The sequence below is a fragment of the Conger conger genome, chromosome 1 (assembly GCF_963514075.1).
Source record: "Conger conger chromosome 1, fConCon1.1, whole genome shotgun sequence".
Classification (NCBI taxonomy): Eukaryota; Metazoa; Chordata; class Actinopteri; order Anguilliformes; family Congridae; genus Conger; species Conger conger.
The window spans coordinates 43,893,970-43,920,604 of NC_083760.1; the positions used below are offsets into that span (position 1 = coordinate 43,893,970).

Consider the following 26,635-nt stretch of genomic DNA (forward strand, 5'->3'; position numbering starts at 1 on the left):
TAAGGTTACTCCTGTAACTAAGTAGCCATGCAAGCCCAAGCCATAACACTTCCTCCACTGTGCTTCACAGATGAGCTTGTATGTTTTGGATCATGAGCTGATCCCTTCTTTCTCCACCACTCCAACCTTACAGAAATACCACTTACAGAAGGTATACTTATCTAAGAACGTTTCAGGAAACACGCTGAAACGTTATGGTGGAGCTTAAAGGTACAGTAAGTAATTTTGGACTCTTAAAGAGAGGAATTACAACAACAAACAACCTCAGACCACAACACTGTTTAAGCTTCCCACATTCTATGAATATAACGTGTAATATAAAGCGTTATCATACAGTTCAGTATTCTCATGCACTGTTTTGGTAAGCTGACCGTGACAAACGCAGCAGAGCGTTGTGCCGAACTTCATAAAATTTTGATGTGCTGCACAACACTATATTTTTTGTCTTTTTGAAGTTTTCACTTTAGCTAACCAAGTATATTGTGCGCAAGCAGGTTATTTGGCTACGTAATTAGCTGGCTATATAACTAAGATATGATGGTCCACCACAAACGATGCAACTGCAACTGTAACTTACAGTTTGAGAGAAATTAAGGTTTAGCTAAACATGGATGATTGAACACGTAAAGAGATAAAAGGCATTTGTAGCAAATTGCACTCCAGACAAGCGATCACTGAAACTATACTATTGCTCATCTAGTTAGAAGCATTGAAGCATTACGCAATAGGTACTATGTTCGTTTTGCCTATATTTTATCGTAAGTGGATATTTGTAAATTCGTCAAGCTAACTACAGCTAATTCGCGTATTTGTCACTTGCATTTGGGGGTCAGGTGTCTTGCTTCGACACAGCCCAGGCAGGGGATCAAACCGGCAACCCTCCGACTGCCAGACAACTGCTCTTACCGCTCTTACAAACAGATAAATAGCCTAATAATAATGTATTGCTTCATTTATTTTTATGTAGACAGTGCATAGTGCAAAGCTATCTTCAGTTTGTCGGTAGTTTGAATTTGCGTGTCAACAAATATACACAGATGAAGAAACGCCATACAATAAGCCATAAGTGAACCAACAGCTACAGATTTTGAAATACACAGAAATTCATTCAAATTCATTCATGCATTCTTAACCCCCAGAAGTGACCACAGATTGATTGCTAGTTTAGAATGTAAACAGCATATTGGAATGCATGCAACATTTGTACAGTGATGTATTGCTTTATTTGTTTTTATGTATACATCAGTGAAAAGCTATGTTCAGTTTGTCGGTAGAAAGCTTGAATTTCCGTGTCAACGATTAAACATGGATCCTCTGTGAACCTTAAGAAACAATGCCAATGTCACAGACTAATGATAGGGATATACAGAGATAGGCACAGAATTAGAGGAGTAAAAAAGAATATCACAATTTACCACTAAATGAATGCTTTAACAATGTTTTAACATGCTCCCCCCCCCCCCCCCCCATATTTCCTATATATTTATGAATTATTGTTTATTGCAGCACTGCACATTCAAAATCATCTTAGTATTGGAGTAAAGCACTGTTCAAATCCTTCCATTTAAAGCACCAATTCCTCTTCTTAAAGTAGTTTGTGCTGAGAATGTGTAAAAATGGGAAAAAAAGCTCAGGACTGCTTTTTGATTAAAGTAGTGTTCTACGTGACATTATGACCAAAGTATTTGGTCAATCTTGGTAAGTGACACCTCATTTTGTTGCTCTGAATCTGTACTTTAGTTAGTTGTGATAAAAGAAAAAAGAAATTTTGTAAATGTGCCCCTCAAACGTGTTTTCTGACAAGGAAATTAAATGACAGAATTCAGTATTAATTTCTCTAGTTGGCTAGGAATCCTGCATGGCAGCTCTAAGGTTGCGAGTTCACTTCCTAGATAGGGCCCAGCCATTGTACCTTTGAGCAGGGTACTTAACCTGAACAGCTTTGGTAAATATGACTTGTATGTAAAGGGATTGCTCTGGGTAAAAGCATCAGCGCAAACCAACAAACCTCTCCCAGCTTGAACAGTTCTGCAAAGAGGAGTGGGGGAAGGTGCGCCAACCTTGTGCAGAGCTACCCAAAAAGACTGGTAGCTGTAATTGCTGCCAAAGGCGCTTCCACCAAGTATTGACTCAAGGGGGTGTATACTTAGAAAATTAGGAAATTTCAGTTTTGTCCATTAAATGCACTCTTTTTTTCAAATTAAAATAATTTCGCTGCATTCATATGGTATGTTGTGTTCTTTGGGTCAGGGAGAAACAAGTCCCATTTTAATCCATTAAATTAACATTCCGTGACAAAGGAAGACATAAATATATTGAAGGGGGTGTATTCATTTTCTATCCACTGTATGTTGCTGCTGAGGCTGACCAACTGACACGAGCTAACCAGGCGTGGCAGCTGGGAAGGTGTTCATTTCAGGCCCTGTGTATGAAGAGTCATGCCGTGAGTGTGCTCTCATTCACATAACAGCACATACGCACTTCTCTGACGCACAGACGAAAGCTCAGCCCTTTCCCTTCCCTGTCATCATGTTCTCTTCAATTGTTAACGCTTGTGTTGTCTTAAGGGTCAAACATGACTTGCCACTATGTTTAACAGCAGAGAAAACCCCCTAAATGATCTTTTTTCAACTTGAAATTTGATGTCAAAGTTTTTGATGAGTGACAGGTTGTTTCTTCATGCAAAATAGATTTCAGTGAATGAAAATTCAGTTAGGCTGCTTTATTTTAGGGGTTTAGTGAAGGCGGGTCATTTCTGACCCTTAGAACAAGGGGAGTATACAGAATATTAAGACCACACGAGGGTTAAGGTGGAAATAATCAGGGAACAAAGTTTGTTACTCTCTGTGCGTTCAAATGAGTTCAAATAAGCTTGGTTGTGTAAAAGGTCAAAGGCATTTTTAGACAGGCCTTGAATGTTTTGTTGTGTTTTCTTACATTTTCTCACATTTTTGGCAGGATAACGGTATGACATTTTGGGTACTTTGTGGTAGCTTGCTCATGATGCTAAGCCCCCCCACCCCCACCCCCACCCCCACCCTCCATGATGATGGTGTGGCAATATGCCCTTCGTTTACAAGCTAAACAGGGTGGTTGTCGAAGTGACCCTGGCACCACTTGCGGGGGGGGGGGTAAAAATAGTCCCTCAGCCACCCTGTAATGGAGATAGAATTACACAGCTGCTTTCCTTCTCCCTAGGCACCCCTGGGGGAGACCTGGAGCTGCAGAAATTGACAGCTGATGAACCAGACTAAATTTATACTGTGTGTGTGTGGCAAGGGGGTGACTGGCGCTGTGCTAAAAATGTGAATGTTAGTGGGATTTCTCTCTGCCACTAAAGCGATAATTAACCCAAAGTAAGCCACCTCATTTCCTATAGGCCAATGTGTTTCAATTTGCATAGAGCAACTGCTGTTACTTGGGGTGGGGTTCTGCTTTTTATAAATATTTTTTTTCCATCTTTTGGTTACTTTTGGTTGGGTTTTAGATTGGGATGCATTTTTCGCTGAAAGCAGAGAATGGACAAACGGATAAATAGCCTAATGATAATGTATTGCTTCATTTATTTTTATGTAGACAGTGCATAGTGCAAAGCTATCTTCAGTTTGTCGGTAGTTTGAATTTGCGTGTCAACAAATATACACAGATGAAGAAACGCCATACAATAAGCCATAAGTGAACCAACAGCTACAGATTTAAAACACACAGAAATTCATTCAAATTCATTCATGCATTCTTAACCCCCAGAAGTGACCACAGATTGATTGCTAGTTTAGAATGTAAACAGCATATTGTAATGCATGCAACATTTGTACAATGATGTATTGCTTTATTTAACTCAGTTTCGGTTAAACAGTTAACCATTGAAACTTTCACACCCCTAATTTCTTTCATAAATAAGATACGATCCCTTGCGGTCATAAGCAGTATCAGTCACGTTTAGCCATTTAGAAAAACTGATGTTAATTGATTGTCCCGTGCCATTTAAAATGATTTACCGTTACATAAAAATATAGAAAATTTTATCGAGACATGTATTGGCATAAAAGTGAAATCACCACTAGTTGCTTATGGTAAAAAAAGACCCGGTGTTATGTTATCTCAGGCAAATATTGCGTGAACAACCTGTCTGTAACAAAGTTCTTAACAGCAGCATATTTAGAGATTTCATGCCAATCAAGACTGTCTGGCAGAAGCAATAGGGAAGAGAGATGAAAACATGAATTGATCAGTGATCGACCAGCATGCCTGGACATAAACTACAGGGATGTAGTGTACCGCCAGACTTGGAGATAGAGTCAAACAAAAAAAACGGCCAATAAAAACAACAATACCTATACAAGTAACGATATCTATACATAAGTGCCATTACGGTCTAAGGCTAATCACAGTGATTGTGAGTTGGGGAGGGAAAGGTGTAGCCTGAAGAGATGGGTCTTCATCCTATTCTCACTGTGTTGTACTTACCCCTGAGAAGGGGCATGTACTTCAAAGTACCCAAATTCGCTGGTCTGGTTTATTGTACACCAGATGATTTGTGTATTGTATTGGGAGTGCTAGAAGTGGCACAGACTGGTATTTATTTTAACCACTGTTTTTTTTTTTGGTCTCCCATCAGGCCCGAATAGCATTCCTACAAGGAGAAAGGAAAGGTCAGGAAAATCTGAAAAATGACCTAGTCAGAAGAATAAAAATGTTAGAATATGCATTAAAGCAAGAAAGGTGAGTTGTCTTTTATCTCATGTGATTTATTGCCTTTTATCAACCAGTCTTTTTAATGGGTGTTGACAAGAAGGTGGGTCTGAGTAGCATAACATGGTTTGCGTTTAAACACCTGTTTTACAGTGTATTTTAGTGGCTAAATCTCATATCGGTACAGCAGTGTTCCAGGTTAGCCTTATTGGCTAAATCACATTTGCATGCCACATAAACACTTCAAAAATGTGTCCATCAGTAAAGTAGCCAACCTGGGAGTGTTACACCCTTCTTAATCTCATTGTTTTAAGTGTAATTACCTTTTTTCTTTTGGTTTCAGAGCAAAGTATCACAAATTAAAATATGGCACAGAACTCAATCAAGGTGAAGTAAAGATGCCTAGTTTTGAAACAGGTGAGAAGCCCGCCACAGCCTTTTATATGTTCAGGTAATCCAACATCTGTTTAACACATTTACCTGACTGCTCCATGTCCTCTTCTGCAGAAGAAACCAAAGAATCTGAGATCCCTGCTGTACCTCAAAACAGTCAACTGACTTGGAAACAAGGCAGACAGCTGCTCAGACAGTAAGTCCCTGATGCACACCTGCACAGACGGTGCTTAATAAATTCTCAATTCATACAAATTTTGTTTCCTTAATTAACAGGCATCCCCTAAGACATTTGCTGTGGTTTCCATTTTCAGACGATTGCATGTGGCATGCATCTGCAGAAACGGTGGTCCTTCTAGAATTTTATCAAATAAGAACATTTCTTGCTTTGTGTGTTTCATTAAAGAGCCTGAACAAAAGCTACATTAATTTAGCATGAATTTAAAATGAGTGGAAAATGACTGGGAGTTGATTGCTAAGTGAATGCCAAATCAAATATATATCAGTATCTCACAAACAAGAAGTGTGCATCAACCCTGAACAAGTATCCATTTTTATCTTAGTCAAACTTAATTATTGGCACCATTGATGAAACTGAAGAACAAATGCTTCATATAATAAGCAACAGGGATAACAATCTAGACTCACTGAGCTCTTTATTAGGTACACCAGCTTGTTAATGCAAATATTTAATCAGCCAATCATGTACCAGCAACTAAGTGCATACAAGAATGCCGACATGGTCAAGACGTTCAGCTGTTTTCTGACCAAATGTCAGAAATGGAATGATTGTTGGTGCCAGATAGGGTGGTTTGAATATCTCACTGGTGGTTTGATGATCTTCTTGGATTTTCACACACAACTGTCTCTAGAGTTTGCAGAGAATAGTGTGAAAAACAAAAAAACAGAGAAGGGCAGACTGGTCAAAGCTGACAGGAAGGTGACAGTAATGCAAATAACCACACATTGCAACGGAGGTATGCAGAAGAGCATCTCTGAATTCACATTGTGTCAAATCTCTTAAGTGGATGGGCTACAGCAGCAGAAGACCAATAAGTCTAAAAAATAAATTCAGAAGAGATTGATGGTCACTAGTCTGGCAATGGTAATGTAGTGAAACATACGACCAAGCGTTGTAAGGGCAATAACAAAAAAAGAGAAAACATGGATGGTTGCAAATTTGCCAAGGAGAGGACGCAAGTGCAAGTCTGAAAAAGAACCATAAAACACAGTCACCATCCCAACAAACTCTTTGGAAGGGAGGCACAAAGCCTACTGAGCACAATAAACAAAATCAAGCATCTGAAGTTTGCCAAACGTCACAGATGAGACCAAGATTTTACATTTGGCCATACAAACCATTGACGTGTTTGGCAAATAAAATAAATGCATACATATAACAAAAAGCACATCATACCTACTGTCAAATATGGAGGTGGGTCATTGATGTTTTGGAGATGTTTTGGAGATGTTTTGCTGCCACCATTTAAGATCATTGATGCAATAAATTCAACAATGTATCAGGAAATTCTGGCAGAAATTGCTTTTATGTAGATACCGCATAGTGGGAAGCGATTTTCTGTATGTCGGTAGTTTGAATTTGGTGTTAACAAATAAACACGGATCTTCTGTGAACCTTAAGAAACAACATAATGTTACAATAAACCATAACTCAACCAACAGCTACAGAAATTATTTGGTAGCTATAAAACTGTAGCATTCTGTTCCCTGTGCTAGAATGTAAATCGCAATAATACACCTGGTGGTGAATGCGCATTTACTTTAAACTGAGCTTACAATGACAGTTTCAGGAAAAAAAAAGATTGCTTATTGGTTTGCATTTTTTAAAATAAATGTTTACAACCCTTTGCCTTGATGAACCCATCGTTTCGCATGATGCATCTTCAAATGCTTTATAAGATTGCTGTTGTCGAAATTGGCAAACTAGTGCCACCCCTCGAAACTAAAGCCTTGCTTAGCTACTGTGCACATCACCATTTTACTGGTGGGGATTTCCAGTGTATAATATTGCCAAATTGCTGACATTTGCTAGCTCTGTCTAACATTACACTCCCCGCTAGCACCTCACCTCAGTAGTGTAAACACTTTTATTCATTTAGAATTAAAACTGCACTAAGTGTGCAAAAATGCATTTCTTCTGAATACTTTCTGAAGCCACTGTATTGTATAAATATTCCCAATATGAATCATCCAATATGCACGCAAATACCCTCAAATTAAAGTTCAGAGCTAAAATGACAAAAAAAAAAATATCTCCCTGTCCAAATATACAATACACTAGTGAATCATGTAGAGCCTGAATGATACACTGTGGTCTCTGTGTCCTAAATGGTAACCCACTGCACCCTGTGTCCTGTCAGATATCTTCAAGAGGTAGGTTACACGGACACAATTCTAGATGTGCGATCTCAGCGAGTCCGGTCGTTACTGGGTCTGTCTGGTTCCGAGCAGAATGGCTCAGTGGAAACCAAGAACCTGGAGCAGATTCTGAATGGAGGAGATGCACCTTCCAAACAAAAGGGACAAGATATGAAAAGGTCTGTATCATGCACTACCTTAGCAGGAAAACTCTTAAGTAAGATGCCAAAAAATTAATATATGTATATGCCTCCTTTAGTAGATATAGTTTATTCCATTTCAAGAAAGCCAGGTTGACAGTTTGAAACCTTAGTGTGTAATACATAATTTTTTGTATTATACAACATTTGATACTGAAGAATTTCTGGCAGTGCATTCCTCTGTATATTTAGAGTATTTATATAATGATATATATATATATATATATATAGTTTTTACACTGAGCTGTTTTTCTAGGCTCTGCTGAATGTGTCTGTGCATGCTTTTTGACAGGAATACAGATGTTCTGGAAACATTTAACTTCTTAGAAAATGCTGATGACAGTGACGAAGAGGAGGATGAGGAAGAAGATCTGGTGGATGATATCTCGGACAGGACGGAGAAGCACAGAATAAACAAACACAAAATAAAGGTCAGGGCCTTGTCCTACTTCACCTGTCATAATCATCAATTCAGTTCTATTTAATATTTTCATTATCCCAGAAGAGAAATTTGCATTGCATTGGTTGTAAAAGTACACACATTACACTCAGCATGACCCCAAAACGTAGAAACAGTGAACAGCCCCGAGATTATAAAGCAGGCTATTGTGATTACGTGATGCGTAATTACAAGCAATTTAGCTGGCTAGCTCACGGAGGCTTAAAACGTTACGTACGTTATTTCAGTGTTAAGCAATTAAAATGTTGTTTATACTAAAACAAAATGTTGAGCTTGTTGTGTACTTGCACTTGTAGACAAGCTCTTTTACAGTTCTTTGAACTCTGCCGCTGTTTTCACCCGCCATTCATTTAACGGAAGTAAGATCCATACAGTTAATCGCGAATGATTATGGGATATAATGACGATGAAAACAAGTGTTTTGGCAGTGTAATTGCAGGGGGACGCAGACGCCCCAACGCACAAGTATAAATGCTCTCAACGGCGTTGAGGCTAAGCGGAGGCATTATTGTACAGCTATACGATGTTTTGGTACGGAGTGCCGGCCCGTCAGCTGCATAATTTGAAACCCAAATACTAAATACTAAATACCAATGGACAATGGTCTTCTAATCATGTTTTAACACAAAATCTTACCTTTTAATGACAAGGCTTACAGTAGCCTACCAAAATACTTACACATTTTCTTAACTTTTAACATTTAATTGGCTAAAGATGAGGAAACTGATTTACTTTAAATCAATATTTTATTAATGTCAAATTTTTTTAATTGGATCTAGGAGTAGATCCCTCACTGATCTATCAAAATATTCAATATGATGGGGTTGTGCCGATTTATTGTGGATCGGCACAACCCGAGTTGCCGTTCTGCCTATGCAAAATCAGGGGAGAGACCAGGTTTCTGTGAAATTGCAGGGAAGCTATTATAACCCATGTGACATTTCTCACAAAAATTATTTGATAGCTATAAAACTGTAGCATTCTGTTCCCTGTGCTAGAATGTAAATCGCAATAATACACCTGGTGGTGAACGCGCATTTACTTCTCACAAGCACCCGTTATGTACGTATGGTGCCAGGTTTTGGTTAGGAAACTTACTATTAGGTAATTTGAAATTGCTGCAGCAGCAACCAAGAGAACTGTCACATGGGTGAAATGGCCTGTGAAAAATAGTTAAATTGCTTTTGGGTGATTATATAAAGTGCACTCTATGTATTTGGACTGGGAAACATTTTTTGTTTTTGCTCTCTACTCCAGCCAAGAAACACTGGCTGACCAAATGTAATTGGTCAAATTAACAGAAACTGAAATAGTCGTCATATTGAATATTTTGTTGCCAATCCTATGCAACCAATGACTGTGCGAAGTCATAGACCTGACCAGATGCTGTGTATCGCCTATGTTAGGCCTGTACTGCAGCCCTCTTTTGCTCCTGTGTTTCAGGGGCTATTTGCCTTCAGTTTGGTCTTCAGCAGACTGCAAGCTTAGTCAAAGGGGACTTGGGAGTAATTTGATTGAGGCTTTTAAATTAATTAAAGGGATTAGCAAGGTGAACTAGAGGCGATTCTTCTGCATGAGCTTGGTTGTCAGAATGTCCATAGATGGAAATTGGCAAAGGATAAATTCCATACAGACATTAGGAAGTATTTTTTCACTCAGAGTGGTCTATGTGGTGAATAGCTTGCCAGGCAGAAGCCCTGGCTTGATGTGGTAATAGATAGTATTTAGCCTTTTGGCAAACTAAGCAGTAGGTACACTTTAGTGGAAGGAATGGCCTGTTCTCATCATTATGTTGTTATATTATGCTAAGTGACATGCATGCTCAATTGGATTGAGATCAGGTGATTGACTTGGCCAGTCAAGAACATTCCACTTTTTGGCCTGAAAAAACATAATGGTTGCTTTGGCTCATTGGGCCTCATGCAAGAATATCTTTGTATTCTTATATTAAATTTCTTACTTTTTTCATTGTATGAGTGTGCTGTGCCAGATTCAACAAAGTAGTAACTTTCAGAAAAAATGATGTATCCCACCTTCTCATAAATGAGCCATTTAAGTGCCATATAAGGCGTCATGTAGGCATCATAGAATTTGTCTGGAAGTCATTCAGAAAAATCTAAGAATAATAAGAACTTTACGATTTTTGAGATCCTGAAGTCCTGCTTTCTCGGATCGATAAATGAAGGCATATCATTTTTAACAGTGTTATCATTGCAATTAAGATACCTGCAAAAGCCAAGGAACGGGAAACTAATACTAATGCTGTTAATGTGGTGTCACCGGATGCTTGTACTGTTACTGTAATGAAGAATGGTTCAATGAAAAAAGAAGTGATGAAACGGTGAGGTCCTTGAAGGAAACCTGTTCCAGAGTCCATGTGACCTCAGACTTGGGTATTGATTCACCGTTCTGCTCGACAATGACCCGAAGCCAATGCTGGAGTGGCTTTGGGACAATTCTCTGACTGTCTTTGAGTGGCCCAGCCAAAGCCCAGACTTAAACCCCATAGAACATCTGTGGAAAGACTTGTAGATGGCAGTTCACAGATGCTTCCCATACAATCTGTCGGAGCTTGACAGGAAGAATGGGATAAACTGCTCAAATCCATGTGTGCAAAGCTTGTAGAGGCTTACCCAAGAAGACTCAAAGCTTTAATTGCTGGCAAAAGGGCTTCTGCAAAGTACTGAATTAAGGGTCTGAATGCTTGTGGAAAAAATCTCTAAAATCATGTTCTTTCTTTGTCATTATGGGTTATTGAGGGTAGAGTGAATGGTGAAAATGGCAATTTTAACCATTTAAAATGAAATGTAAAACACAATAGTGTGCAACAAGTGAAGCCACTGTACCATCCATTACTCAAAAACCTAGGTTTGTAAAAAAGCAGGCTAAGTGTACACGATTCGTATGACCGTTAGAGGTAACTTGTAAATAATTTTGTCCCTAAGAAAAAATTCTAAAGGTAAAATTGGTGAATGCGGCAAGTTCTAAATTCACTCGTATGTGAGATTTAAGAACAAATATTTTCACACAAGTTGTTTTTCTATGTGGCCGATTGTCCTGCTGCATTTCAGAAAATTTGTGTAGTAATCACAGTGTTAAAATCTATTAAATTCACACATTAAATGCACAGAACTGGGAAATTATTAAAATAATGTGCAATTGTCGCAGCAGTAACATGTACGGCTGCCTTGGAACCATTGCTGGATTTTAAGCAGTTGAAACATGTAACAACAATAACCCTTGAATACCTGCAGAAATAAAACAAATGTTATGCTGTGGTCTGAGTGAATACTCTGTTCTGCCTTGATGGTGTGCCTTAAAGGCTGCAAATAGTTTAGAAGGCAACCACCGCAGCATAGGCTTCAAGTTAGTTCCAGAATTTCTTTTTTTAAAGTCATGCACTAATTTATATGCACCACAAACGCAAATCTTAAGCCCACAAACCCTGTGTTCTTTCACTGAGCGATTTTGTCGACCAGTTACCAGAACTCATTCATTGGACATTCATTTTCTATGAAGCTGGGCGACGGCTGGAAATCACATGGATGTTGCTTCCTATTTTTCCAACTGATTTGATCCTATTTTGTGAATAATTATTTTGCCCAGCTTCACTCATTGCAATGGAGAAGCAGCTAAAAATGTAAGGTAGACGGCAGACTATGGCAAAAAGCTTACTCTTCCAAAATCAGAGACATTAACACCAAAACTCGTTGAGTTTCTTTTACGCTGGAGAGTTGGCTATTGCTAATGTTCTAGTCAATAATGCTTTGTTTGCATTGCATTTGCATTACGAGATGCAAATGCAATTGATGGAGAGACTGGTAGCTAGTTGGCTACTGAGAGATAGCTATATAATTAATGAGAGATTCTATAGTTAATTATAGTTAGCTACGCTATTGATAGCGATAGAGATTCAGGTAGCTAGTAACCAGGAGACATAGAATAAAAAATAACATTCATCAGTATCATGATGAAACTAGAGGATATGCTATCTGGCAAATATACACCTTTGATATACATTGCCACTTGAAAACAAATAAACAAAGCAAGCGGCATGCTGTGAGTATGCCTATAACTTGGGTTGCCAAAATAATTCAGTAGGCCTCAGAAACATAATCGGTCAAAATCTGCCTGGCATACTCTCGGTTGTAGCCTAATCTGTACACTTGGTTCTGCAAACCAAACTGTATAAAAATACCCTTTAATAGACATAAAAGCTTTAACCCCTTGAGGATTGTTTGATTGCAATTATAAAACTGTGGTGTAGTTTTCTGGTTCAATACTTTGCATTTCAGTTGCCAAACTGACGTTTTGCACAAGGCAATTTCTACTCTGTGACTTAGCCACCTCCATTGCTTGAGGAAGACTTCTTCATTTTAGCAGAAAGGCCACAACACTGTGCTGTGGGCCTGAATCGATTTGCGCATGTTATCTGTTCAGAGAAATATGCAGGAAATTAGGTGTAAAAGCTCCATTGTCTTTCTCAGCTTGACAGACACGAGCGCCTGAGCACCACTTGGTTTAAAAATTCTGGGGAGAACCCTGGATGCTGTTAAAATAAATTTTATTTAATAAAAAATGTGTCACAGCTCCTCTTTAGTATGTCACAATACCAAATCCCTCATGCCTTTTTCAAGGCCTAGGGACACTACACCTGCAGGATTCAAATAGCAACCCACCCAAGTGCTGGAAATTGGCCTTTGATATTCCCACTGTGGACATTACATTACATTAATGGCATTTGGCAGACGCTCTTATCCAGAGCGACGTACAGTTGATTTTAGACTGAGCACGAGACAATCCTCCCCTGGAGCAATGCAGGGTTAAGGGCCTTGCCCAGGGGCCCAACGGCTGTGCGGATCTTATTGCGGCTACACCGGGGATCGAACCACCAACCTTGTGGGTCCCAGTCATGTGCCTTAACCACTACACTACTGGCAGTCCCCACAATTTGATTGCTTTTAGCTATCTGCTTCAGCAGTACTGTAGTATTACCCCTTGTTGCGACTGTAATTCCTTAATTTTGTTTTATCTTTACTGTAGGTAATTTTCAGTCCCCAAATTCCAAGTACATTGGATTGTGTCTGTATCATGTATGTTTCTATGGTCCTTCTTATTTACCTGCTCAGTTTTGTGTGTGGTGTTTAAAGTTTAGCTTGCTTACTACTTTTAAAAGTTAGTTTGTTTTCTGTTAACTGACAAATTGTACATTTCTTTCAACTGCACAGAATAAATGTCCAAAATTACATTTCTATCTCTTATAAAATAATTCATTTATTTTTATTACAATATACTTCATTGCCAAGAGACTTTCTAGTATTTTTCAGCATTGGCTATAAAATGGCCAATGCAGCAATATGGCAGTACGGCAGGAAGAGGACATATTTGTGTACCAAATGTTGATACGGCATAATACGTACTAATTACGTACTAATCTCCCTGATTCATAGCAGTGCACTTTACATGCAGAAAAAGTATTTACTGAAAGTGTCCAAAATGGAGCGAAGGTAGTGCCTTTTCAGCCTGAGCCAGGATTCCTCTATGACCACAAAGCTGTTGAAGGATACTGACATGTCTGTACTCGTGGCAGATTGGAAATGAAGGCCTGGCGTCGGACCTGCCTGACGACCCCGACACGGAAGAAGCCCTGAAGGAATTTGACTTCCTGGTGACTGCAGAGGACGGGGAGGGGGCTGGGGAGGCACGGAGCTCAGGGGACGGGACAGAGTGGGGTAAGAGTAACACTTGACAGGGTCCCCAAGCACATTACTGAGGAACTGGTCTTCCCTTTGGGTCATCAGGAGGATGAGTAGTAGTAGCAGCTGTATTTATTAGGTGCTTTGTATACAAGAGATATACTGAAATATACTACTTTCTATAAATGCAGATATTCCAACTTCTGCTTTTTTATGTTATTATTTTTCAAAGATTACAATGAGCAATGACCCAAACATAAACCATGGCAAAATAACTCCTGTTTCTTGGAACTAGTCGTCTTTGGTGTCTGACATTTGTATTGTCTATAGATCAGAATATTTGCAAATCCATTAACAGCATTGCAAGTGAAAGCGCTTCATTTGAATGAGAGGTCCAAAAAGAAGATTTGTTTTCTGTGTGTGTCATCTTTGTATTGTAGCCAATACAACATCAACGTGTATTGTGATTGTCTCTCATGCAGGAGATCAGGGTTCTCGGCTCCTTTTTCCCTCTTCGTTTTGCTCACTTAAAAAAAATATTTTTTTATTTTTATTTTTCAGCTTCATATTATGTCATATTAGGTCCCATCATGGTTACAAGATGATAAATTGGATAATTTTATGTACTTGCTTACAGCATCAGTGAGAATCTTGAGAATCACTGAATGAATGCAGCAGAAACACTGCACTTTAACTTCATTTACCACTCTAACGAGCACATTTTTGTTGTTAGGAATGGATGGCATAAACTTTTAGCACTCTTCCACTGTACTAAACCTTCATAATATAATTCAGGCTTGACAAACATTCTTCATACCCACTAATTGGACAGTCTGATCTGTTCCCCACTTACCCCCCAATATATCTATATATTCAGAACAGCAGCATTCTCTATAGGGTTGGTGGCCAAGCCAGCCCAAAGGTGCACTTGTCTATAGGTTTTCAGCAGCACCCAAGAAAACTCCTTAAATGGGCAGGGAAAAGTGTCATACTGGTCAATAAAGTGCAGATTACTTTCAATCTATGGGATGTCTACAGTTGCTGTATCTTACCTCTATCTTAAAAGAACCAATTATCTGATATGCGTATGCTTATACTTGGGAGGCTTATATCACAGGCTGGGCTGTGGGCTGTCGGATGTGGGGTGTTTGGGGTTTAGTCAAAGCCTTTATATCTGGCAGGGCTAGGGGTGTTTGGGGTCAGGACAGGCGGGCGAGGTTCAGGGTGTATTCTGGGCTGCGCTGAGATGTCTGTGTGGTATCTGAACAGCTGCCTCCTCAGTGTCAGCATTCCGCCTCACTTTCACCCAAGATATTCTGGACCCCCAGCTCCTTACCAGCTTCTTCCCATTGCCAAACAATTTAAAGCCATAAGAATATACGTATACCCTGGCATGCCAGCTTCTTCCCATTGCCGAACAATTTACAGCCATAACAATATATACCCTGGATAAAGAGGCCTTTTGCATGATTTTATTTAGTTTGTTTGTACATTAATGTCTTTTTGTGAGGGCCGTAAAGCTGAGAGCCTGTTTGTTGTTTGATGCGTATGGTGTTCAGTCTCGCTTTTATTTTTTGTCATAGCTGAGCCACTGCCTTTCCCCACCAGCGGCGGTAAGTCCTTCATCATGGGCTCTGACGATGTTCTGGAGAGCGTCCTGGGCCTGGGGGACTTGGCTGACCTAACAGTCTCCAACGACGAGGCTGAATACAGCTATGATGTAAGCACCCTGGCGTGCCCCCTCTGGTGCCATGACAACAGGGGTCTGTCCATGCTCACTGCTCCCATTTCCCTGTCACCCCAACAGCTGTCTGACCAAGCTCTCTATTTTTAGCTGCCAGCCAATAAGGACTCGTTCAGGAAGACATGGAATCCCAAGTATACACTGCGCAGCCACTTTGATGGTGTGCGAGCCCTGGCCTTCCACCCTGTGGAGCCTGTCCTGGTGACTGTCTCTGAGGACCACACCCTCAAACTGTGGAACCTGCAGAAGACCGTTCCAGCTAAAAAGCAAGTGCTTCAGAAATCATGTTCACGGTTTCATTAATGCTTTACTTACAAGTTTCATAACTTACAAAGCCACTCCCTTTAATCTTAAACATTGTTGTGTTTGACTTATCAATAAACAAACCCTTTAATTTTGTCTGTTTGCAGAAGTGCCTCTTTTGATGTGGAGCCTGTTTACACGTTCAGAGCTCATGTGTAAGTATTCCAGAACATTCCGTTGAATCTGTTCCACAGCCATGTCCAATACTCGGGAGTGTGAAGGAGTGAAATGTTTGCGTGCTTTAGCAATGAACAGTGATAACTGTGTTTTGGCTTCAGTTGTGGTACTGGAAGCTGTGTCTCATGAACGTATGCTTGTTGTAATAACCCTGCCCATGTTCCTGCCCCTGCAGAGGGCCTGTTCTCTCCTTGGCTGTAAGCTCCAGTGGGGAGCAGTGCTTCAGCGGGGGCATCGACTCCACCATACAGTGGTGGAACATCCCCAGCTCCAATGTAGACCCTTACGATACCTACGGTAAGCACACTGGACCAAGGAGAATGCAATGACTTCAGAAAAATGTAACTATGTTACTTGTAATATTATATTATAAATATTATCTTATGGGAGGCAGGCATTGCATTTTCAGGATTCCAAAGTTCAGATCAATGGACGCGTGTCCTTTAACCCAGCTGTTTCTGTAACCCTACAAATCCTACAGTGATTCGTAAAAACTTTTAAGCAATGCATTATTTGTTTTTTAATATTCTCTTATTACATATTTACCAGCGAAAAACTGGCAATCCTCCTACTTTTGTGAATGTACTTGTCAATCTAGTTAGTGAAAATGCTTGGAGCGAATCTGATGAAGCCAGCGCAAAACATGTTGTTCACATCCACCTTGAAATTCAAGTCTTTAATGTCATAGTCTTGTTTTCTCCTTTCTTTTTTTGAGTCTGCGATTCAGAATACCAGTGACTGCTGGTCTTTATGTTAAATAATACATGTGATTGGAGTAACCAAGCTCTCCTTGACAGGAAGTTAATCTGTCTTCTCTCATGCCACAAGTGCAACCAAGCCCTCTTGTAAAGTTAGATATTGTCTGTTGTAGTTGTTGTAAAGTTAGATATTACTGTGTACTGTCTATTGTAATTGTTACTGTTAATTGTTACTGTGTGTTATGGCCCAACCTCTCTCCCACACATGGGTAAACAAAAGGACAGCTAAATTACTCCTACGCTACACACACGCACAAAAAGGAATGAGTCTTCTGCAAGTAAGCTTCCCTACTCTGACCTTAACTATCTGAAAAGGTGCTCAAACTAAAAGAAAGCCTCCCTGACCATGAGCAGAGAAACGCTAATCACAAATGTTAAACAAAACACACAACAAAACACTTACAGTAACTTTAAAGGATGAAATGCATAGAGCTGTAAGTAAAAGGAGCCTCAAGACTTCCAGCTTTATTGTCTTGACTAGGTAAATACAGCTGCGCATTGTCAATTCGGGCAATGTAAAGCGGATGTTTCAGGAACAATACTTCCAGTATACCAGCGAAAGCTAAATATAAGCAAACTACTTGGCATTGAAGTCTGGGTTCAAAGTCATTTTTGGCGTTTTTAGATTGCGGAGAAACTCCGCTTCCCATACTGCTTTCCCTTTCATAGTGATGACGTTTCCACCGTTGGACCATGCTAATGCCACAGACAGTGTTTGTATTAATTTGTTATCCCGACTTTAAAAAATAAATAAATAATTAAATTAGAAAGGGGATACATTCCTGTAGTCAGTGGCCTATCAATTATAACTTGCAACTGATGTCAAGCACTATTCGGGGGGGAAAAAACCCATGGGTGCGAATGTTTTGGTACATCCCATGAAACTGGCCAGCTAAGTTTTGCCATCTCTGTCTGGATTTGATATAAAAATCTGACTGTTATCGTAGTAACTACGAAATTTAAAAAAGTTATGATGATGCATGTCGATCACTTGCTGGTGATATGGAACCTTGTAATTTTGTGGTTGCAGAATTGAATGCTTCATGTGCTTATATGAAGTTGTTGCTCCTGCCGTCTATGATGAAATGCGTTCGCATAGCATTTAACAGTATACCGGAAATGCAATTCAGTGGGACATCTGCTTTACCTCCCCATTGTTACTATACTATGGAAGAAAATGAGGGTCAAAAATATTTCAGTGTAAAAACACATCTGCAGATTATAACAGATTATAATTTTTTTTTTAAATGTGAAATGAATATATTTTAACGTTTCTTAAACCATTTTATAGTTGTGTATTCAGATCTAAAAAATGTACCTTCCCATAATTCAAATCTTGAAAAACCAAGCTCTCTCTTGAGCAGAACATGGACCTGTAGCCAATCATCATCCATCTCTGAAAAGGGCAAATGATAATCTCAGATTTTAGGCATATCCAGCATAACTTTAACATTGTATTATTTATCCATGTGTCCTGCACTTTTTTAGTTAAGTGAATTTTATTTTATCAGTCAATTGCAAGAATGATATATGTGTAAATTATATAATGAGTAAGACAGAAGATTATTTGTTTGTAATGGGTGCGTTTTGTGGACCTAATTCAAGTCAGTTACTTGCAGGAGATTGTGACTGGCTCTTGATGCCATTGCATTCATTTGCGCTATCATGCATTCATTTGCGCTATCAAGGGAAAGCAGCAGTCTATGATAGATAGATGCAAACTATGAATTCTGCTAACAAATATTGGACACCGTTGGTCTGAGCAGTAGGGAGTAGGCCTATTGTTCACTTCTTTCATCTGTTGTGTTTGCTTAGCAATCTGCTGATATGGGTCTTGTATATTATGCTCGCTGTATATCTATCTCTCTGTATATATATATCTCTGTGTCTGTGCATATACACTCACCAAGCACTTTATTATGTATTTATTAGACTTATTTTTTAGACTTCTACTGCTGTAGCCTATCCACTTAGAGTTATGATACGTTGTGTGTTCAGAGATGCTCTTCTACATACCACTGTTGTACTGTGTGGTTATTTGCGTTACGGTCACCTTCCTTTCAGCTTTGACTAGTCTGGCCATTCTCCTCTGACGTCACCTTAACTAGGCGTTTCTATTTGCGGAACTGCTGCTCACTGGATTTTTTTTGTTTTGTTTTTTGCACCATTCTTTGCAAACTCTAGTGTGCATGAAAATCCCAGGAGATCAGCCGTTTCTGAGATACTCAAGCCACCCTGTCTGCCCCTAACAATCATTCCACAGTCAAAGTCACTTAGATAAAATAACTTCCCCCATTCTCATGGTTGATGTGAGCATTAACTGAAGCTCCTGACCCGTATCTACATTGCATTACATTACATTATTGGCATTTGGCAGACGCTCTGGATAAGACGTACAGTTCATTAGACTAAGCAGGAGACAATCCTCCCCTGGAGCAACGTAGGGTTAAGGGCCTTGCTCATGGGCCCAACAGCTGTGCGGATATTATTGTGGCTACACCGGGATTAGAACCACCAACCTTGCGTGTCCCAGTCATTTACCTTAACCACTACGCTACAGGCCGCCCTACATGATTGTATGCCTTGCACTGCTGCCACACAATTGGCTGATTAGATAATCGGTGAGTGTATATATATTCGTGTGTGTGTGTATGTATATAAACATACAGGCAGTGGAAAAATTGGTTTAAAGGTTTATTTAAATGAATCTGTACAGTATGTGATCAAAAGCAAACCTGTACTCTGAGCTAAACATAAGACGCTTCTGCAAATTTTAAAGCAAGATTAATTTTTATTTTCATTTTTTACTGTTTATACAGTGGGGCAAAAAAGTATTTAGTCAGCCACCAATTGTGCAAGTTCTCCCACTTAAAAAGATGAGAGGCCTGTAATTTTCATCATAGGTATACCTCAACTATGAGAGACAAAATGAGAAAAAAAAAATCCTGAAAATCACATTGTCTGATTTTTAAAGAATTTATTTGCAAATTATGGTGGAAAATAAGTATTTGGTCAATAACAAAAGTTCATCTCAATACTTTGTTATATACCCTTTGTTGGCAATGACAGAGGTCAAACGTTTTCTGTAAGTCTTCACAAGGTTTTCACACACTGTTGCTGGTATTTTGGCCCATTCCTCCATGCAGATCTCCTCCATGCAGTGATGTTTTGGGGCTGTCGCTGGGCAACACGGACTTTCAACTCCCTCCAAAGATTTTCTATGGGGTTGAGATCTGGAGACTGGCTGGCCACTCCAGGACCTTGAAATGCTTCTTACGAAGCCACTCCTTCGTTGCCCGGGCGGTGTGTTTGGGATCATTGTCATGCTGAAAGACCCAGCCACGTTTCATCTTCAATGAAAGGAAGGAGGTTTTCACTCAAAATCTCACGATACATGGCCCCATTCATTCTTTCCTTTACACGGATCAGTCGTCCTGGTCCCTTTGCAGAAAAACAGCCCCAAAGCATGATGTTTCCACCCCCATGCTTCACAGTAGGTATGGTGTTCTTTGGATGCAACTCAGCATTCTTTCTCCTCCAAACACGACAAGTTCAGTTTTTACCAAAAAGTTCTATTTTGGTTTCATCTGACCATATGACATTCTCCCAATCCTCTTCTGGATCATCCAAATGCTCTGGATCATCTCTAGCAAACTTCAGACGGGCCTGGACATGTACTGGCTTAAGCAGAGGGACACGTCTGGCACTGCAGGATTTGAGTCTCTGGCGGCGTAGTGTGTTACTGATGGTAGCCTTTGTTACTTTGGTCCCAGCTCTGTGCAGGTCATTCACTAGGTCCCCCCGTGTGGTTCTGGGATTTTTGCTCACCGTTCTTGTGATCATTTTGACCCCACCGGGTGAGATCTTGCGTGGAGCCCCAGATCGAGGGAGATTATCAGTGGTCTTGTATGTCTTCCATTTTCTAATAATTGCTCCCACAGTTGATTTCTTCACACCAAGCTGCTTACCTATTGCAGATTCAGGCTTCCCAGCCTGGTGCAGGTCTACAACTTTGTTTCTGGTGTCCTTTGACAGCTCTTTGGTCTTGGCCATAGTGGAGTTTGGAGTGTGACTGAGGTTGTGGACAGGTGTCTTTTATACTGATAACGAGTTCAAACAGGTGCCATTAATACAGGTAACGAGTGGAGGACAGAGGAGCCTCTTCAAGAAGAAGTTACAGGTCTGTGAGAGCCAGAAATCTTGCTTGTTTGTAGGTGACCAAATACTTATTTTACAGAGGAATTTACCAATTAATTCATTAAAAATCCTACAATGTGATTTCCTGGATTCTTTTCCCCCATTCTGTCTCTCATAGTTGAAGTGTACCTATGATGAAAATTACAGGCCTCTCTCATCTTTTTAAGTGGGAGAACTTGCACAATTGGTGGCTGGCTAAATACTTTTTTGCCCCACTGTATATTATAACAAAAAGGAAAAGGGCCCTGTGGAAAAGCTTGGGAACCCTTCTTGATTATTCTTTGTTACTTTTTAAAAACATGATTACTAAGACCCAGAGCCAGGTAATTTAGTTTTTAGGGTTTCAGTCAGGTGACTATAATTCCAGGGCTCAACTTTTTATTCTGGAATAACTCCATGCCTTCTAATGTATGCAAGTGCAGTGGCTGTTCTGTTTGGTGTTAACAATCATGCTCCTCTAAACGGTTCCAAATTTCGGAATTAAGATGGTTAATTTCCACCAAGAATGAGAAGGCTACAAAAACTGTCAATGTTTCAAGCTACCTATTTCCACTGTCAGAAACGTTATTAGAAAATGGAAAATAAATGGAACCGTTGAAGTCAAGGCAAGTTCTAGAAGACCAAGAAAGATTGGCCCAAGACCTGGTGAGAAATGCTCCCAAGAACCCACACATGACTGCAAAAGAGCTGCAGAGAACTGAAGCAAACACAGGTCTAGCTGTTCGCAGGACAACAATACAACATACTTTAAACAACAAAGACCTACATGGCAGAGTTGCATGAAAGACCTCAACACAAAATTATATGTCTGAAGTATGCAAAAGAAAACATTTAGAAGCCTGAAGCCTTTTGGTGCAATGTGCTTTGGACTGACGAAACCAATAATTTAACTTTTTAGCCAGGAATGTTTGCAGAAAAGAGTGAAGCCTTTGTAGAGAAGAACACCTTGCCAACTGTGAAGCATGGATGTGGATCTTTTATGCTTTGGGGTTGTGTGGCAGAAGCGAGAATGTATTCCTCCAAATATTAGAAGATTCTAGATGCTAGATGTCAATCCGGACATTGAAGTTGAAGAGGTTCGGTATTCGGTATTCCAGCAAGACAATGATCCAAAGCATACCTCAAAATCAACCATGAAGTACCTCCAGGAAAGACAGATGAAGGTTTTGGAATGGCCACCATAGTCCCCAGACTTGAATATTATTGATCTATGGATAGATTTGAAACATGCCGTACATGCAATGTGGCCAAAGAATATTTATGACCTAGAGGTGTTTTGCCAGGAGAATTGAAAGACTCCTGCTGGCTGCAGGAAGCGTTTACAAGCTGTTATAGTTTTCTGATTAGGAATTACAAAGTACTAACTGACAGGGTTCTCAAACACAGGGTTTTGCACAGGGCCTTTTTCTTTTTTTTTTTTTTTTTGGAATGTAAAAAATGTAAATAAAAAGTAATCTTGCTTTAAAATTTGAAAAAATATGTCATGTTTAACATTGTACCATTTAGAGTTCAGGTTTGCTTCTGTTCACCAAGATATTAAAGGCTTTTTGACCCGGGGTGCCCACAGGTCTGCTTGTTTGTTGAATTTGCCTACTCTAATTAACCGCTAGTCTACTGCTAAATGTCGAGAAACAGATGTGATGATTTAGCATGAGAAAATGATCATCTTAATTACCTAAATATTACACAGGTTATGCTGGTATTTTGTGGTGTTCCGATTATTAATTCACTCTCACCTTGATGTTGGTCGAATTTGATAATGATTGAAAGACAAAGTGCACAATGTTATTTTAAACCGGCAAATGCTGCTGTTCGAAGTCACCTTGCGACGCAGTCAGATTTCTTATTTCTTATTAATCGATTTTCATTTTTTCATCCAAACTATAAACCACTGCGGGACTCTGAAAAGATTTGAATAATGGGAAGCAACATTTTTGAGATGTGAATACAAAACTAGAAAATGCTTCATGAATAATTTCACATTTGAAAATTGAAACCTGTTAAATTCAATGTGTTTTTCATTGATCGTTCTTATCCTACTTTTCTTCCATACTGTGCTATACTGTGCCTTTCCCACTGTAAAAGTAAAGGTTAATAAATTTTAATTTCACAAATTTAACTGTAATTGGCTTTGTTAAGCAGACTGGGCACTTTTTATTGCAAGTTTTACTGAGAACCTTTGTAAACACTATTGGCTTTGGTTTTGGCTATTAATGTTGTGTGCTTTTCTGTAATGTGCTGTTACTGTAAATGTGAGTGCTTACAGAGTGTACTCTCACTCCTGCCTCAGATCCAGGGGTTCTGGCAGGAACGTTGCAGGGACACACGGATGCCGTGTGGGGGCTGGCCTACAGTGGGATCAAGAATCGCCTGCTTTCATGCTCGGCTGACGGAACAGTCCGGCTCTGGAACCCCCCAGAAAAATCTCCCTGCGTCAGCACTTTCAACTCAGACAAGGGTGAGACTGTTTCCTTTACCCTGTAGATGAAAGATCATTTTGGCCGTTCCCACTGTGGTTTCAGAGGCACACAGTAAAATTCCTGTTAACAGCATTCACTGTTATCCATATCTTAAAAAAAAGAAATAGAAAAAGAAGACTTCAAAATAATATAGCTCCCAGGCATGGGCAATTTTGCCAAAATGGCTAAAAGCAGGGTTTTCCCTGCGATGATGAGAGGTTCTGCACTCCGGGGCGTGTCTACGGGTGGGCTGTGGCGGTCGTTGCACGGCCAGAGATAAGCCTTGCCCACCAAGACGGTCATCTGCCCATCCAATGGAAACTGAAAATATATAGCTATTTTATATACCGTTATAGTTTTTTGTAATTTTGTCATTGGTCATCAAAAAAATTCACTGCTTTTCTATTGGCCATTTTGACGGTGTGGTTTTGCTCAGTGCTCCTCCTTTACATTATCGCCAAACCACAACACTTCTTCACATATGTGGTACAGACATGGTTAAGTGAACTGCGAAACCTGTTTGTAGTGTAGGTTCCGAAGGGTAATATTCTATTTTAAATCAGTCATTTACTTATTGCAATTTAGTTACGTTATTAATAACAAACTCAATAGTAATGATTGGATAAATTAAAACAATCATATAGTTGAATTCATTATTTTAATTCAATAACAACTTATATGGGGCGGTACGGATGGTGCAGTGGGTAGCACTGCCGCCTCACAGCACGGAGGTCCTGGGTTTGAATCCCCGTCGGCTGGGGCCTCTCTGTGTGGAGTTTGCATGTTCTCCCCGTGTTTGCGTGGGTTTCCTCCGGGTACTCCGGTTTCCTCCCACAGTCCAAAGACATGCTGGTTAGGCTGATTGGAGAGTCTAAATTCCCTGTGAGTATGAGTGTGTGAGTGAATGGTGTGTATGCCCTGCGATGGACTGGCGACCTGTCCAGGGTCTATTCCTGCCTTTCACCCAATGTATGCTGGGATAGGCTCTAGCCCCCCTGTGACCCTGTTCAGGATACGCGGGTTAGGATAATGAACGAATGAATGAATGAACGAGCAACTTGTATGAATTTGCTTAGATAATAAGTAGGCTAAATTATAGTTGGATAGCTAGTTGGCTTAGTTCAGTGTTGGAACAACATTGAGACGGACAACCGGTTACAATATAAGGGTATTTATTGAACACAGATTTAATTATGAACACAGCTGAATAAAAAAGGGGCATGACGGAAAAGTTATGTGTAGAAGCGTCCCTAACACTTTAGTGGCAAAGATAGCTTAAAAAACATGGCTTCCATCAGCCAATCAGCAAATCCCATGTGCTTCTTCACCTCCGCCTAAGCTAGTGAGCAACAAAAGCTCTGCTGAAGCCTTGTCCCACCCCACAGGCTCTGTAGCCACACCCACCCATACATTTTTAAGAAGAAATACAGGCAGAGAAGCACAGCTTCTGTGAATGTACGGATAGACGGAGGTTGCCAGAGCATCATAGATGAGTTAACAACTGTTTTGATTTATCCATGAAGGGCTGTGTATCACTGAAAACTGCTTACAAGCGCACTGGGTACCTAAACATATAGGATCACGGTATACACCAGTAAATGCAGAGCAATGACATGAGCTAGGGGGACGCGCACTGAGAATTGTGAAAGTGGAAACTGTCTGACAAATTGTTGCATATGGAGGCTAGATGCAGGATTTTATGTGAGAAAACAAGCGACTAGCTGTGACGAGGACATTTTTCATGTGGCCTCAATGTTTTCATGGGCACTTTTATGGTACCGTTCGGCGACATTTAAGTGTCACATTAGCTACATTAATATACTTAGGGAAAGGCTAACCATAGCTTTTCAATGATACATTGTCACAGTGTAGCTATCCACTAGCTAAGATAATAGCTTTAATAATAATAATAATAATAATAATAGCTTTACTTGTATAGCACCTTTCATGCAGACTGCAGCTCAAAGTGCTTGACTGGAAAAAATAAAAATAAAAGGCAAAAACTGAGGTCAAACACAGCAATCATAATCAGTTATAAAGGTTTAAAACATAGAAACAAAGAGAATAAAAATAAAAAGATTAAAATGAAAATAAAATAGAAGAAAACAATGTATATTGAAATGAAAACACAAATAAAATAGTATAAAAGAGCCAATAAGTAATAAGTAAAATTACTAAATATAACAAATAATAATAATAAAATATGAAATGCCAAATTTAAAAGGAAAGTTTTGAGCTGCTTTTTAAATTGGCCAACTGAGTCTGCTATTCTAATGTTTTGTGGGAGAGTGTTCCAGAGTTTTGGTGCATAATAGCAGAAAACACTCTCACCACTTTTTTTATGTTTAACCACAGGTACATTAAGTAAGTGTTCAAGTTGGTACATAAGGAGATAGGCTATCTTTAATATAAAAAGGTACTAGGCCATTTAAAGCTTTATATACAAGTAATAACACTTTAAAATCCATTCTAAAAGAAACTGGAAGTCAATGCAGAGCAGCAAGGATGGGTCTCTTTTTGGTTTTTGTTAAGATTCTGGAAGCAGCGTTTTGGATAAGTTGCAGTTTATCAATCAAATTCTTGGGCAGTAACCTGCCTTTGCTTGTAACATATTCATGTAAAAGCCTTCTCTGGAAATCAGCATTTCTCACATTACTTGCACATTTGAGTCAGTTCTGCATATTACTCTTTTCCAGGCTTGCAACCATTGGATTTACTTGATCTGTTGTAAATGGGGCATTTATATGCTCCTATAATGATGCAGTTGTTTACCTCTTGATTTGGCTCTGCTTGCAATAAGTATCATTTCTGCAAATCGAAGGCTGTTTCATAGTTGCCTTTTGTGGCCGTCTGTGATCAGCCTGACTGAAGCTAACAGCTGTTTTTTCTTAAGCTGGACAGTCATCTGCATTTTTCTCACCAGCAGGCCAATAGTGTCAGTATGTCTTATATTATAATCTTCATATTCTGTTATGTGTGAATACTAGTTATCTGTTTCACTCTGTTCAAAGAAGGCTCCAGCACCCTAAACCTAATTGTTATTTAACATCTTTAGTGGTGAAATGCCTCACTTTGGAGTAAATATGAGCCAGCATTAGCAGGTGGGAGATGAGGGTTTGAGTGGCCATGATGCAGCAGAGCACAGGTACAGCCATGAGGCTAGCCCCTCTGTCCCCT

At 39.6% G+C, this 26,635-nt stretch overlaps 1 protein-coding gene across 1 annotated transcript in view; it reads left to right on the plus strand.

The window, feature by feature from the left end:
• The window catches only part of strn3 (striatin, calmodulin binding protein 3), a 45,308-nt gene that overhangs the window by 14,683 nt on the left and 3,990 nt on the right, over positions 1-26,635 (plus strand). Inside the window, exons 2-12 of the mRNA XM_061232721.1 lie at positions 4,619-4,722; positions 5,036-5,109; positions 5,200-5,281; positions 7,467-7,643; positions 7,957-8,095; positions 13,715-13,856; positions 15,404-15,540; positions 15,655-15,830; positions 15,975-16,022; positions 16,220-16,341; positions 23,290-23,457. Of these exons, the coding sequence (XP_061088705.1) occupies positions 4,619-4,722; positions 5,036-5,109; positions 5,200-5,281; positions 7,467-7,643; positions 7,957-8,095; positions 13,715-13,856; positions 15,404-15,540; positions 15,655-15,830; positions 15,975-16,022; positions 16,220-16,341; positions 23,290-23,457 (1,369 nt within the window). The remainder of the gene's footprint in view (positions 1-4,618; positions 4,723-5,035; positions 5,110-5,199; positions 5,282-7,466; positions 7,644-7,956; positions 8,096-13,714; positions 13,857-15,403; positions 15,541-15,654; positions 15,831-15,974; positions 16,023-16,219; positions 16,342-23,289; positions 23,458-26,635) is intronic.